Here is a 13,408-nt window from a genome sequence, read left to right as displayed (position 1 = left end):
AGGTTAAAAAATAATTTAAAAGCTGCTGTGGGAAGAAGGACCAGAGTGACATGCTCTCTATTTTTATTGTTATAGGTGTTCAAGGATTTGGGGACTGAAGTACTGTCTGCAGCCGCCAGAGGCTACAACATGTGCCTTTTTGCCTATGGGCAGACAGGCTCTGGGAAGACATACACCATGCTGGGCACCCCAGTGAGTATTGGCATTGGAATGCGATGTCTTCCTAAAGCCACAGCAAGCCTGAATCTTGCATTGTCCTTGCCACTGAGAGAGGATGTGAGTTTCATAGTCAGTCAACTTCAGTTAAGATTTAATGGGTCCTATTCTATATTAAGAATGCGTTTCTTCACACTCACAGACTTAGAGAACAAATTTATGGCTACCGGGGGGGAAGGGTGGGGTGAGGGATAGTTAGGGAGTTTGGGATTGACATGTACACACTGCTATATGGATAACCAACAAGGACCTACTGTATAGCACAGGGAACTCTGCTCAGTAGTATTATGTAACAACCTAAACGGGAAAAAATTTGAAAAAGAATAGATACATGTATATCTATAACTGAATCACTCTGCTATACACCTGGAACTCACACAATATTGTTAATCAGCTATATAACTTTTTTTTTTTTTAATAGTTTTATTTATTTATTTATATATTTTTTGGTTGCGTTGAGTCTTCGTTTCTGTGCGAGGGCTTTCTCTAGTTGCGGCAAGTGGGGGCCACTCTTCATCACCGTGTGCGGGCCTCTCGCTATCGCGGGCTCTCTTGTTGCGGAGCACAGGCTCCAGACGCGCAGGCTCAGTAATTGTGGCTCACGGGCCTAGTTGCTCCGCGGCATGTGGGATCTTCCCAAACCAGGGCTTGAACCCCTGTCCCCTGCATTGGCAGGCAGATTCTCAACCACTGCGCCACCAGGGAAGCCCTATATAACTTTTTATAAAATAAAAAGTTAAAAAAAAAGAATGTTTCTCAGCACTTCAATTGAAAGGTAAACTTTGAATAATTAGCCCCTCTTTATTACACCCTGAAGAACCTTAGAATTTTACAACTCCCTTTGATGACACAGACCTTGTCAGTCCTTCTGAATTTCTCATTATCATTTCCAAGTTCATCACCTGTAGCTTTTTAACACCTTTGGTGTAGACAAGTCCCAGGCTGAGTGTTAAGTGCTGGCTAAGGCCATGTGGATATGGGGCTATGTGTGTGTTCGATCTGAGTGTTCAGAAAGAAGCAGGAGAACCAGCTACTGGGATGGGAGCTTTCAAAATTGTGGAAGACTTATGAGAGCCTTCCTTTATCATGGAAAATTGGGAGGGTAGAGTTCCTTAAGAATACCTCTTTGTTTTAGGCTTAGAAGTACCCTGGTGAGATGAACTGGTAGGGCAGGTGACAACACCACATAGGGACATTCTCTAGGATGTTATTCCTCCTGGAAGATTATCCCTGCTGCCGTGGGCCCAGATCATTGCTTACTACGTCCATGTTTAACCTGATTTTATAGATTTTAAATTAAAAGAAGAAAATGCCCAATAACCCAGGGGTGTAAAGCCCTTAACCTGAGTATAAGTTAGCACTGGATCCAAGATGAAAAAAGAAGCCGCTTCTCTCTAAATGTGTGTTTTGAACACCTATGTACTCTAGTCCTCCTGTGTGTGCAGGGTTAGGAGATAGGGTTCTGGGAGGGACCACCATGGTAAAGTGGATTCATCCCAAGAAGGATGTAACCTTCTCTGCATGAAAGTATGTACCTGGGCTTGCTAGCTTCTTCTCTCTTCCTTCTTACGGTGGTGATCTGCCTCTCATCTGGTACATTCCTCCCATGAGAGCCTCCTGAGAGCACTGGCAAATAGAGTCTTCCACATACCGTCGGGGAAACTGCCTGAAGTGAAGAGGCTAGCACAAGGAGCCCATCCCTGCTGAGGGTGGGCCCTGGGTGTTGGGGGGAGAGCATCACCGTGAGTGAACAGTAATGCTTTCTTCTCTTCTGTTCTCCAGGCCTCTGTTGGGCTGACACCACGGATATGTGAGGTATAGACTCTCTTTTGACTGGATACCCTCAAAGTAGGTCGTCTTTGTACACTCCCTTCAGTGAAACTCCAACCCTCTGGTTTGTGCAGGGTCTCTTTGTCAGGGAGGAAAACTGTGCCCCACTGCCTTCCTCCTGCAGAATAAAAGTAAGGTAAGAACCTGTCAGGCTCTGCAGCCTGAAGCGTTTCTGTTTCCACTCCAGAGCTGTCCTCTCCACTTCCAGAGTCGCCCAGAGGAATGGAGAAAAGCCACAGCAGAAATATCTTGCAGTACAAGATGAAAAACTTCCTTAGGTTTTAGGTTGTAGGAAACTTAGTTCCTATCCTCAGGCTTAACAAGCCGGTGTCTCCTGTGGACCAGCTTCCCCTGGCTAGCTGGTTTCCTTTCCTTTATTTTCTGTAGTTTCATACTAGCTTTTGGGATTTCTGTTCCAGCCCCCTCCTGGGTTGTTCTCCAGGTCAGTAGTTCCCAAACTCTAGTTCCTAGACTAGTGCTGGCTACCCCAACGTGACGTTTTAACCAGTCTGAACTGTAAATGTTGGCGGAAGGTTACCAATTGCCCTGAATTCTCTGTATTCTTTTTTTTTTTTGTCTTTGGTGTTCAATGTCCTTGTTTAAAAACATGAGACATAATTCACATACCATAAAATTCACACTTTTAAAGAATATATTTCAATGTTTTTTTTTTTGTGGATATTTACAAGGTTGTTCAAACATCATCACTATCTAATTACATAACATTTTCATTACCCTAAAAAGAATAACTGTCTGTTTGGGGTTTTTTTGTTTTGTTTTTTATGAATTTATTTATTTATTTTTGGCTGTGTTGGGTCTTTGTTGCTGCGCGCGGTCTTTCTCTAGTTGCGGCGAGCGGGGGCTACTCTTCATTGCGGTGCGTGAGCTTCTCATTGCGGTGGCTTCTCTTGTTGTGGAGCACGGGCTCTAGGCGTGCAGGCTTCAGTATTTGTGACTCGCAGGCTCTAGAGCGCAGGCTCAGTAGTTGTGGCGCACGGGCTCTAGAGCACAAGCTCAGTAGTTGCTCCGCGGCATGTGGGATCTTCCCGGAGCAGGGCTTGAACCCGTGTCCCCTGCATTGGCAGGCGGATTCTTAACTGCTGCGCCACCAGGGAAGCCCAACTGTCTGTTTTTAAAATTAAATGATTGTGAACACTATTTTTACATTTTTTAAGTTTATAAAGTAAAAATTTGCAAACCTCTATGTGTATAAACATATACATATATGTTAGGTGTTCTGTTGTCCATGAAATCTGGGAACCACTATTCTAAGAGATATCTGGAGTTGCTGTGTCCAAATATGAGAAGATTAAGGAGAAAAATTTTATAAGAAGAGTGTGCAGAGAGCAGCTTTGAACTGGAGCCTTTTTTTCTGACTGCTGGCTCCACAGGCAAGCATCTGTGTTCCAGTGAGGAAGACCTTTCTGTGAGAAGTCTGCTTTCTTATTTTTTTTTATTTTTTAAAATTTTATTTATTTATTTATTTATTTATGGCTGTGTTGGGTCTTCGTTTCTGTGCAAGGGCTTTCTCTAGTTGCAGCAAGTGGGGGCCACTCTTCATCACGGTGCGCAGGCCTCTCACTATCGTGACCTCTCTTGTTGCGGAGCACAGGCTCCAGACGTGCAGGCTCAGTAGTTGTGGCTCACGGGCCCAGTTGCTCCGCGGCATGTGGAATCTTCCCAGACCAGGGCTCAAACCCGTGTCCCCTGCATTGGCAGGCAGATTCTCAACCACTGCACCACCAGGGAAGCCCCTGCTTTCTTATTTAACAAAATATTTACTGATTTTAATTAAGAATTGTAGCTGTGTTATTATTTTAAAAAGGCATAAAATGCCAGTAGATACCAATAAGACAGCATATCTTAAACCGAATCCCAGTGTATAAGACAGGTAAAATGAGAACTGTGCTACTTAAGTTAGGGGTGGGGAGCAGCACCCTTCTCACTTAGCTTCCCTTGTTGCTCAGCATGGCCCTTGAGATGCCTTCAGTGAATAATAGAGCTCAAAGATCACATTTGAAAACCACTTCAAGAAACATGCTTGTAGACTCTATGCTATGGGGGCCTGATCGAGGCACAGGCTGGTGGCAGCCTAAACCCATGCTGAAATAGCCTCTTGAAGGCTAAACTTGAATCAGCACTGACACTGTAAACCTGAAACTGTGGAGTAATGACAGCCAATGCTCAAAACCCTATTGTACACATGCAGAACGAGACTCAAGGGGGAAACCTGGCGTGACCAAGGTCTTAGAGTGTCAGAGGTAGAACTAGAACTAGGACCTTCTGATTCTTGGCTTAGTGTTTTTCCCACATTTTTTCAAGATCTAATTATCTGCCTTTTTCTACATGTCTCTAGCTTCCTGGAAATCTATAATGAACGAGTGCGGGATCTGCTGAAACAATCTGATCAAAAAAAGACCTATAATCTGCGGGTCAGGGAGCACCCAGAGATGGGGCCCTATGTACAAGGTGAGCCACTGTGATCCTGGAAGTCTGAGACCAAACTGAAACCTGGGAAGCTCTCCTGACGGTCACTGATTCATTCAACAAACGTATAATGAATACTTACTATGTGCCAGCTACTGGTATTAGATGCCAAATAGGTACCAATAAATAGAAAAGGCAGTCTTGCCCTCCCAGGCAAGGTTATACGCTTGTGGGGGTGAGTCAGAAAACAAGCACTACTTACAGTTGTGATAAAGGCTAATAAAAAGATAAATAGATACAGTGATGGCAAAGAACACTGGGTGGTGTAGGCAACCCATCTGCATAGCGTGGTCAGGAAAGCTTCCCTGAGGAGGTAACATTTTAAGCTGAACCTGGAGGGGATACAGGAGCCAGTTGTGTGAAGAATGGCGTAGCAAAGGGAAGAGTGTTTCAGGTTGAGGGAGCGGCATGGGCTAGAGCCCTGAGTGAAGGGCTTGGTGGTGTCAAGGAGGCCAGTGTGTCTAAAGCATGGTGAGTGAGGGGGAAAGTGATATGGAACAGTGTTGGGTCTGTGGTGCCAGGTCCAGCAGGGCTGGGACTGATTCCCAGGTCAGCCAGTCTCCTTTTCGGGGTACTTTCTGTTGCAGTGGTGGTAATAGTCAGGGACATGGGGAGATGTCAGACATGGAGCAGGGTCTACTTGCTGCTACCTCATCAAGCACTGATACTTGGTGTTTGGTTCCATCTGTCTTATTCCATTAGGCTAAGTCTTGCTATTAAGTAGAAACTGTTGGGTTCTTTTGTGGGGGAAGCTTATTTAAATCTTGACAAAGAGAGGGACATGAAAGATCAAGAGCTGGTCTCTTCTCTGATCAGGGCATGGCTAATGGCTGACTCAGTAGGTGTGCCAGTCACTGATTCTGCTGAGTCTTTTCCCAAATGTTCCATCGTAATTGGCAGCCTGGAAACGATGAAAATACCGTTTACTTTGCTAGGAGCCAGTTGGAGATTCCTCTGTAAAACTCTGTGGATATATATTTCTGTGTAAAGCAATAATTTGAAGGCAGACCATGAGTGGATGCAGTAGTGCCACAGTTTCTCATCTTTTAATTTATTTTTATCTTAATGTGCTTTTTGGGTGTGGGGGGCGGGTGGGGGAGTAACTAGAGGAGACCTCAGATGTAGTCCTGATGTCTTCGTTGCACAGAAGATGAAGTCTGGAAGAAGTTAAGGGATGTTCCCAAAGTTGCACAGCCAGTTGGGGCAGGGTTGGAACTGGGAACCTTTTCTAGGACTGGAAGAGAAGAATGGGACAGAATCCTGTACATGGAGGAGACCTATGATCATAGGTTCTTTGATTGGCATAGTACCTGGAACCCCGAGAATTCACGCAGGGTGGTACAGCTTGGGTCATATACTCAAGGTCAGCGACAGGATCAGACTTAAATCTCAGGGCTCTTTTGGATACCTTCATGAGTGAACCCTTGTGGAGAGGAAGGATGCTTGGTAAGAAATAATTCTAAACCAGCAAAACGTCTCTTAGGTCCTTTGGGTTACATGTTTCTTAAAGTTGGTTTGGACTTTCTCAAATCAATACAAATACAGGTGGACATTTCTCTTATTTCCTAGTGAAGGAGCCATAAGCTCACATAGTATAGAGCCAGCCTTGGAAGCCGAGACCCTGAATAGTCACTCTGAACTTATTCCCATTATTACCCTCTGATGGCATTACAGCAAACTTTTTATTTTTAAAAATGTTTGCTTTCTTTATTCATTTAGTATTTATATTACCTGCCAGTCTGTCTGTCTATCTTTCTCTATCTTCAGCTCATATATTCTGTGAATACGATTCCAAAGCAGAAAGTGGTTTCTGCTTTGAAACCAATTCTACAGGAATTTATTGAGTACTTGCTGGATGCCTATACTATTCAGGTTGCCATGGGGAAATATGAAAGATACAAGGCCTTTAAAGAACTTGTAGTTCCAGTTTAGAACTATAAGCCTGAACTTGATAGCTGCCTAAATCCAAGAAAAGAAAAGGGGTAGCCTCTTACTTTTCATTAAAAAGTTTATGAATTAGATGACAGATTAAGTTGAAATCTGAAATGTACAGGGCCCTGCCCAAAGCACACGTAAAAGCCCAATGGTTACAGGGTCTAAAGTGATATTTAAATGAGACAAAGACACTATCGTATTTTTGCTTTGGTCTTTATCTTAATATACAGGGATGGGTACAAATCAGGAGGTTGTTGGAAGTGGGTAGTTGGGACTCTGAAAAAAATTATTTTGTATTTTCTTTGTACTCATTCTGCACATAACAGGAGTATTTTTGTGTTTGTGTTTTTAATTCTTACACCTTTTTTTCCTTGCCTTTCTACACTGACTAGGACCTCTAGTACCATATGAAATAAGAGTGGTAACAGTATTTAGTTTTGTTCCCAGGGGAAAGCTTCAACATTTTACCATGGTGTTTGCAGTAGCATTTGTTGTTAATAGATGCTCTTTATCACACACTTCTCAAACTATCTGTGAGGAAGGACCGGTTTTTTAAAAAATTTCCAATCCACGGCAAACAAATACTTTGATAAAATAAAGACGAATTACTAGAAAAAAAAGAAAAAGACATCTTAATTATAAGCCCAAATTCTTCTTTATTAGATTCAAGAGATATAAAATCTGTCATATTGTTGTAAAGGTTTCTGTACCTATCTCATCGCACATCAGTAACTGTTTGAGAACTGGCTCCAGTCTGTGCAGCAGCTTTGAGAAGCACTGCCTTAGCAGGTTAAGGGAATTCTCTTTTTTATCTTAGTTTTCTAAGAGTTTTTAGTTTTTAATTTTGAAACAAACTTTTGAAAAAGTTGCAAATATAGTATAAAGAACTTTTTAAAATTTTTATATATTTTTTATTTTTGGCTGCATTGGGTCTTCGTTGCTGTGCGCGGGCTTTCTCTAGTTGTGGCGAGCGGGGGCTACTCTTTGTCGCGGTGCACAGGCTTCTCACTGTGGTGGCTTCTCTTGTTGCGGAGCATGGGCTCTAGGCGTGCGCATTTCTGTAGTTGTGGCACGAGGGTTCAGTAGTTGTGGCTCGCGGGCTCTTGAGCGCGGGCTCAGCAGTTGTGGCGCATGGGCTTAGTTGCTCCGTGGCATGTGGGATCTTCCCCGACCAGGGTTTGAACCCGTGTCCCCTGCATTGGCAGGCGGATTCTTAACCACTGTGCCACCAGGGAAGTCCCTAAAGAACTTTTTTACTTGAACCATTTGAGAGTAAATTGCCAACCTAATGACCCTTATCCCCTGATTATTTTAGGGTGTTTTTCTTTCAAACAAGAATGTTCTCCTGTATAGTTACAGCACAACCATCCAAATCAGGAAATTAACTTTGACGCATTACTACCATCTGATCCTTAGAACCCATTTAAGTTTCACTAATTGTCCCAGTAATTGTCCATTTGAGAGTTAAGGGTTGCCTTTGGTTAGGGTGTCTCTCTAGTGTTCTCCAGTCTGGAAGGCTCCTTGGTCTCTCTTGACTGTCATGAACTTGACACCATTAAGCGGTGCACAATTTTGATATGTCCCATTACTCATGATTTTTAATTTCCTCACTTAAGGTCATATCTGCCAGGCTTCTTCACTCTGAAATTGCTGTTTTCCTTTTGTAACCAACAAGTGTTTTTTGTGGGTGCGGTACTGTGAAACCATGTATGTGTCCTATCCTCGTCTGACTTTCAATTTATTTATTAATTTATTTATGTTGGCATAGACTCATGGTTTCTTATTTTATTGAATGAGTCGCCTTCTGCTACTACTATTTTTTATTTTGATGCTCCAGTTATTCCAGATTTAGCCAATGGAATCCCCTTCAGGTGTGTTCCTGTGACATTCTGGCATATCACCATCATTCTTTGAGCACTTCCTTGCTTTCTGACAGGAGATGTTCAAGGTTCATCTGCTTTCCCTGCCTCAGTCTTTGAATCAGCCATTTCTCCCAGGAGCCCTGGTTCTTCTTTTTTTTTTTTTAATTGAAGTAGAGTTGATTTACAATGTTGTGTTAATTTCTGCTGTACAGCAAAGTGATTCAGCTATACATATGTATACATTCTTTTTTTAATATTCTTTTCCATTTTGGTTTGTCTCAGGATATTGAATATAGTTCCCTGTGCTAGACAGTAGGACCTTGTTGTTTATCCATTCTATATGTAATCTGGTCCTTTTTATTGGAGAAAAGTTTTTGGAAGCCAAGATCTAAGTGCTAGGTATGCTCGTTGCTTTTGAGATGTTGCAACTCCTAGTCCTTCTGAGTGGACGGAGCTAATACATGTTCACACCAGTACTTCCAACTGCAGTCCAACACAACAGGGTTCATTCTGGATTTCTCCCTTTCCAGATTTGTAATTCCTTTATCCAAAGGTGGAAATGCTTCTTTGATCGGTCCCTCCACCCCCATGTGTAATGAGTCTCCTTGTCATTGCTGTCCTCTCTCTTATGTGGATGCCCGCCTCACCTGGCTGTGCCCCTCACCACAGGAAGCCATGCTCACCATGCCCGCATTCCAGTGCTCCGTGCAGGGCTGCCTGTCCCCACCCCTCGCTGTGCAGGTACCTTCCATACCCCTCTTGGTCTTGGTATTCTTTTGCTGGGCCACCTCCTCACGCCAACTTAGAAATCTTGTTCCGCTGCCAGTCTCTCTGTGGGGATGCCTTTCTCTCCTTGTTGGGCCTCTGACTTCTCACGGCAGGCTGCCGCCATACATGGACAGCCTGCTTACCTTCCCCGGGCTCCCATGCCCTGCCCTGGGCTGCCTCCGTGGGGACGCTATGCTCAGCCCGCCAGGCTCTGACTTTCTGTGCTGGGCTGCCACCCGTGTCATCCCCTCCTCACCCCACTCTTGTGCCAGGCCTTCCCTCTGCGGGGACGCCCTCCTCATTCTTCTCAGGCTCTTCACCCTGACGTGGTTGCCTGCCTTGCTCTGCCCCACTTAAGGACTTTAGGACTAAATGGTTCAGGAAAGGGAAATGGAAGGGGTTCTAGGAATTTTTTTAAAAATATAAACAGCTATTGAATTTTTTAAAAATATTTATTTATTTATTTATTTATTTATGACTGTGTCAGGTCTTAGTTGGGGCATGCAGGATCTTCCGTTGCGGCAGCTGGGCTCTTTGTTGTGGCGCATGGGCTTCTCTCTAGTTGTGGCACGTGGGCTCCAGAGCGCGCGGGCTCAGTAGTTGCAGCGCGTGAGCGCCAGAGCGCGTGGGCTCTGTAGCTGTGGCATGTGGGCTCTGTAGTTGCAGCATGCAGGCTCTCTAGTTGTGGTGCATGGGCTCAGTAGTTGCAGCATGCAGACTTAGTTGCCCCACGGCATGTGGGATCTTAGTTCCCTGACCAGGGATCGAACCCACATCCCCTGAATTGGAAGGTGGATTCTTAACCACTGGACCACCAGGGAAATCCCTGAATTTTTAAAAATATTTCCTTTATATATGCTTGTCTATATTGTATGATTTGTGTCCTTTCTCCTGTTAATAAGATGAATTACACTGATTTTTGAATGCTATAGCAATCTTGCAGTCCTAGCATAGACTCAACTTACTTGTGATATATTTTCCTTTGTATATATTGCGGAATTCGGATTTCCAGTGTTTTGTTGGGAGTTGTTGCATGTATGTTCAAGAGTGAAATTCTCCTCTAATCATCATCTTCCTTGTCCTGTTTTTCTTCCTCCTCTTCTTCTCTTCTTTATCCTTCTCTGATTCTCCATTTTCCTTCATCAGGGTTAAGTATAAAGGTTATGTTTGTTTCCTAAAATGAGTTGAGAGATGCTGCCTCTTTCTATTTTCTGAAAGATTTCTTGTAAGATTGGGGTTATTCCTCCTTAAATATTTGGTGGAATTTGCTGGCAAAGCCTTCTGAGTCTGGAGGATTTTTTTGATGAGAAGGTTTAAGATTATAGATTTGATTTCTTTCAAATATTCTATTTTTTACTGCACCAATTTTTGGTAAATTGTATTTTTCTAAAAAATCCACTTCCTCTAAATGTAAGACATGTATCTGCATAAAGAGTAATATCCTCTTATGCTTTATGTGTAAGATGTCTCTTTAAATGTAGGATCTCTTTTTTCATTCCTGACTGGTTATCTATCCCTTGTCTCTTTTTCCTTGTTCAATTTACGGACTTATTAATTTTATTTGTCTTTTCAAAAAATCAACTTTTGGTTTTGTGGCTTCCCTCCACTGTAAGTTTATTTTGTATTTATTAATTTCTGTTCATATTTTTATTTTATTCATCCTTTCCTTGAGTCTAATTTGCTGATTTTTTTTTTTTTTTTTTTATAAATTTATTTATTTATTTATTTTTGGCTGTGTTGGGTCTTCGTTTCTGTGCGAGGGCTTTCTCCAGTTGCGGTGAGCGGGGGCCACTCTTCATCGCGGTGCGCGGGCCTCTCACTGTCGCGGCCTCTCCCGTTGTGGAGCACAGGCTCCAGATGCGCAGGCTCAGTAATTGTGGCTCACGGGCCTAGTTGCTCCGTGGCGTGTGGGATCCTCCCGGACCGGGGCACGAACCCATGTCCCCTGCATTGGCAGGCAGATTCTCAACCACTGCGCCACCAGGGAAGCCCTAATTTGCTGATTTTTTAACCTTTGTAAGTAGATGCTTAGTTTGTCGATTTTCATCCTTTTTTCTTTCCTAATATATTTATTTACAGCTGTAAATTTTTCTGTAAATATAGCTTTAGCTGCACTGCACACATTTTAATGTGTAGTATTTTTATCATTATTTAGTTTAAAATTATATGTAATTTTCATAATGATTTCTTTTTTGGCCCATGGGTTATTTAGAATTGCATTTCTTAATTTTCAAACATTTGGAGATTTTATAGTTCTGTTTTATTATAGGTATCTAGTTTAATAGAATGGCATTCAAAGAACACTCTCTATATGATTTCATTTAAAATATATATATGTATAACAATTTGGTTTGTGGCCTAGCATATGGCTAAGTTTTGTAAATTTTCCATGTGTTTTTAAAAATAATTATGCAGTAGTTGGGTATAGCATTTATATAATACTATTTGTCAAGTGTTATTTGCGTTGTTTAAATCTTCTATAACCCTATTGATTTTTTTTTGCTTGCTTTATGAGATAATAAGAAAGGATAGTTAAAATTTCCTGTTACGACTATGAATGTCTTTTTCTCCTTTTAATCCCATCAATTTTTGTTTTATATATTTTGAGACTTTATTATTATGTGCATACAAAATTAGAATTATTAAATCTTCTTGATGAATGCTTCTATCGTTTTGAAGGATCCCTCTTTATCTCTAGTAATGCTTTGCCATGAAGTCTACTCTACTTTGTCAGGAATTACTATAACTACTGGAGCTTTCTTTTGGTTAGTGTTGGCATTTTAATCTTTTTTATACTTTCTCCCTTTCTATATCCATATGTTTTAGATGTGGTTTTTTTTTAATAAAATATTTGGCTTTTGCTTTGTTTTATCTAGCATCACAATTTTGGTCTTGTAATTTGAGCATATTTCAAGCATATTCTGGTCTGTTTATTTTTAATGTAATTACTAATTTTATTTGGGTTTAGTTCTGTTACATTGTGTTTTCTCTTTACATTGTTTTCTGTTCCTTTTTCTCTACTTTCATGATTTTTGAGTTGATTAATTTTTAAAATTATCCCATATTTCTCCTCTTTTAGCTTACTGTTTACACATTGTCTTATTATTTTAGTAATCATTGTAGAGATTACAGCATGGGTCATTGACTTATCAAAGTCTAATATTGTGGTCTAAACTTTTTTTTAAATCTCCTACCTTCTGTCTGATATTTTCCTTCAGCTAAAATATAATCTTTAGTATTTCCTCTAGTGTGGGTCTGCTGTTTACAAATTCTCTTGGTTTTCAATTGATTGAAAATAACTTTTTTTGTTCCTTACTCTTAATGGAGAAATTCACTAAGTATAGAATTTTAAGTTGGTGATTTTCTTTCAGCAATTAAAAATTATTTCATTGTCTTCTGCCTTCCATTATTTCTGTTGAGATGTTATCTTAGTAATTCCTTTAAGGTTTTTCTCTTTGTCTTTGGTTTTTAATAGTTTACCATGAAGTGCCGAGGGATAGATTTTTATTTTTTTTTATTGTGTCAGGCTTCCTGAATCTGTGGTTTTATATCTTTTTTTACAGACATTTCTAAGCCATTACTTCTAACATTGCTTTTACCCACTCTCTCCTTTTGGAGCTCCAATTACAGGTGTGTTATATGTACTTTTTGATTCTTACCCTCTCTTATATAATACTTTGTATCTTTTGGCTCTCTGTGCTTTATTTTGGTTGTATGATTCTGACATATGTTCCTGTTCACTAATTTTTTTTTTTTACTTTTTTATAAATTTATTTATTTTATTTATTATTTTTGGCTGCATTGGGTCTTCATTGCTGCGCATGGGCTTTCTCTAGTTGCAGCGAGCAGGTGCTACTCTTGCTTGCAGCGTGCGGGCTTCTTGTTGCAGTGGCTTCTCTTGTTGCGGAGCACGGGCTCTAGGTGCACGGGCTTCAGTGGTTGTGGCACGTGGGCTCAGTAGTTCTGGCTCGCGGGCTCTAGAGCGCAGGCTCAGTAGTTGTGGTGCACGGGCTTAGTTGCTCCACGGCATGTGGGATCTTCCCGGACCAGGGCTCGAACCTGTGTCCCCTGCGTTGGCAGGCAGGTTCTTAACCACTGCGCCACCAGGGAAGCCCTCACTAATTGTTTTTTAAGCTATGTCTAACCTGCTGTTAAACTTAGATACTGAGTTCTTTTTTTCACTTACAGTAGTTCTTACTTCCCACATCAACATTTGATCTTTTTATTATAGTTTCCAATTTTCTCTGAGATTTTATAATCTTGTCTTTAGCCCCTTGAAAATAGTAAGCAGAGTTACTTTAAAGTTACTG

General features: G+C 41.4%; 1 protein-coding gene across 1 annotated transcript in view; it reads left to right on the top strand.

Annotated features, from left to right (window-relative positions):
* Nucleotides 1-13,408, top strand: part of STARD9 (StAR related lipid transfer domain containing 9) — a 134,360-nt gene that overhangs the window by 59,148 nt on the left and 61,804 nt on the right. Inside the window, 4 exon segments of the mRNA XM_061180415.1 lie at nucleotides 76-192; nucleotides 1,999-2,031; nucleotides 2,121-2,182; nucleotides 4,403-4,515. Coding sequence (XP_061036398.1) covers nucleotides 76-192; nucleotides 1,999-2,031; nucleotides 2,121-2,182; nucleotides 4,403-4,515 — 325 coding nt within the window.

This window comes from Eubalaena glacialis, chromosome 2 (genome assembly GCF_028564815.1).
Source record: "Eubalaena glacialis isolate mEubGla1 chromosome 2, mEubGla1.1.hap2.+ XY, whole genome shotgun sequence".
NCBI classification, from domain to species: domain Eukaryota; kingdom Metazoa; phylum Chordata; class Mammalia; order Artiodactyla; family Balaenidae; genus Eubalaena; species Eubalaena glacialis.
This window is presented reverse-complemented; position numbering and strand designations above follow the sequence as displayed.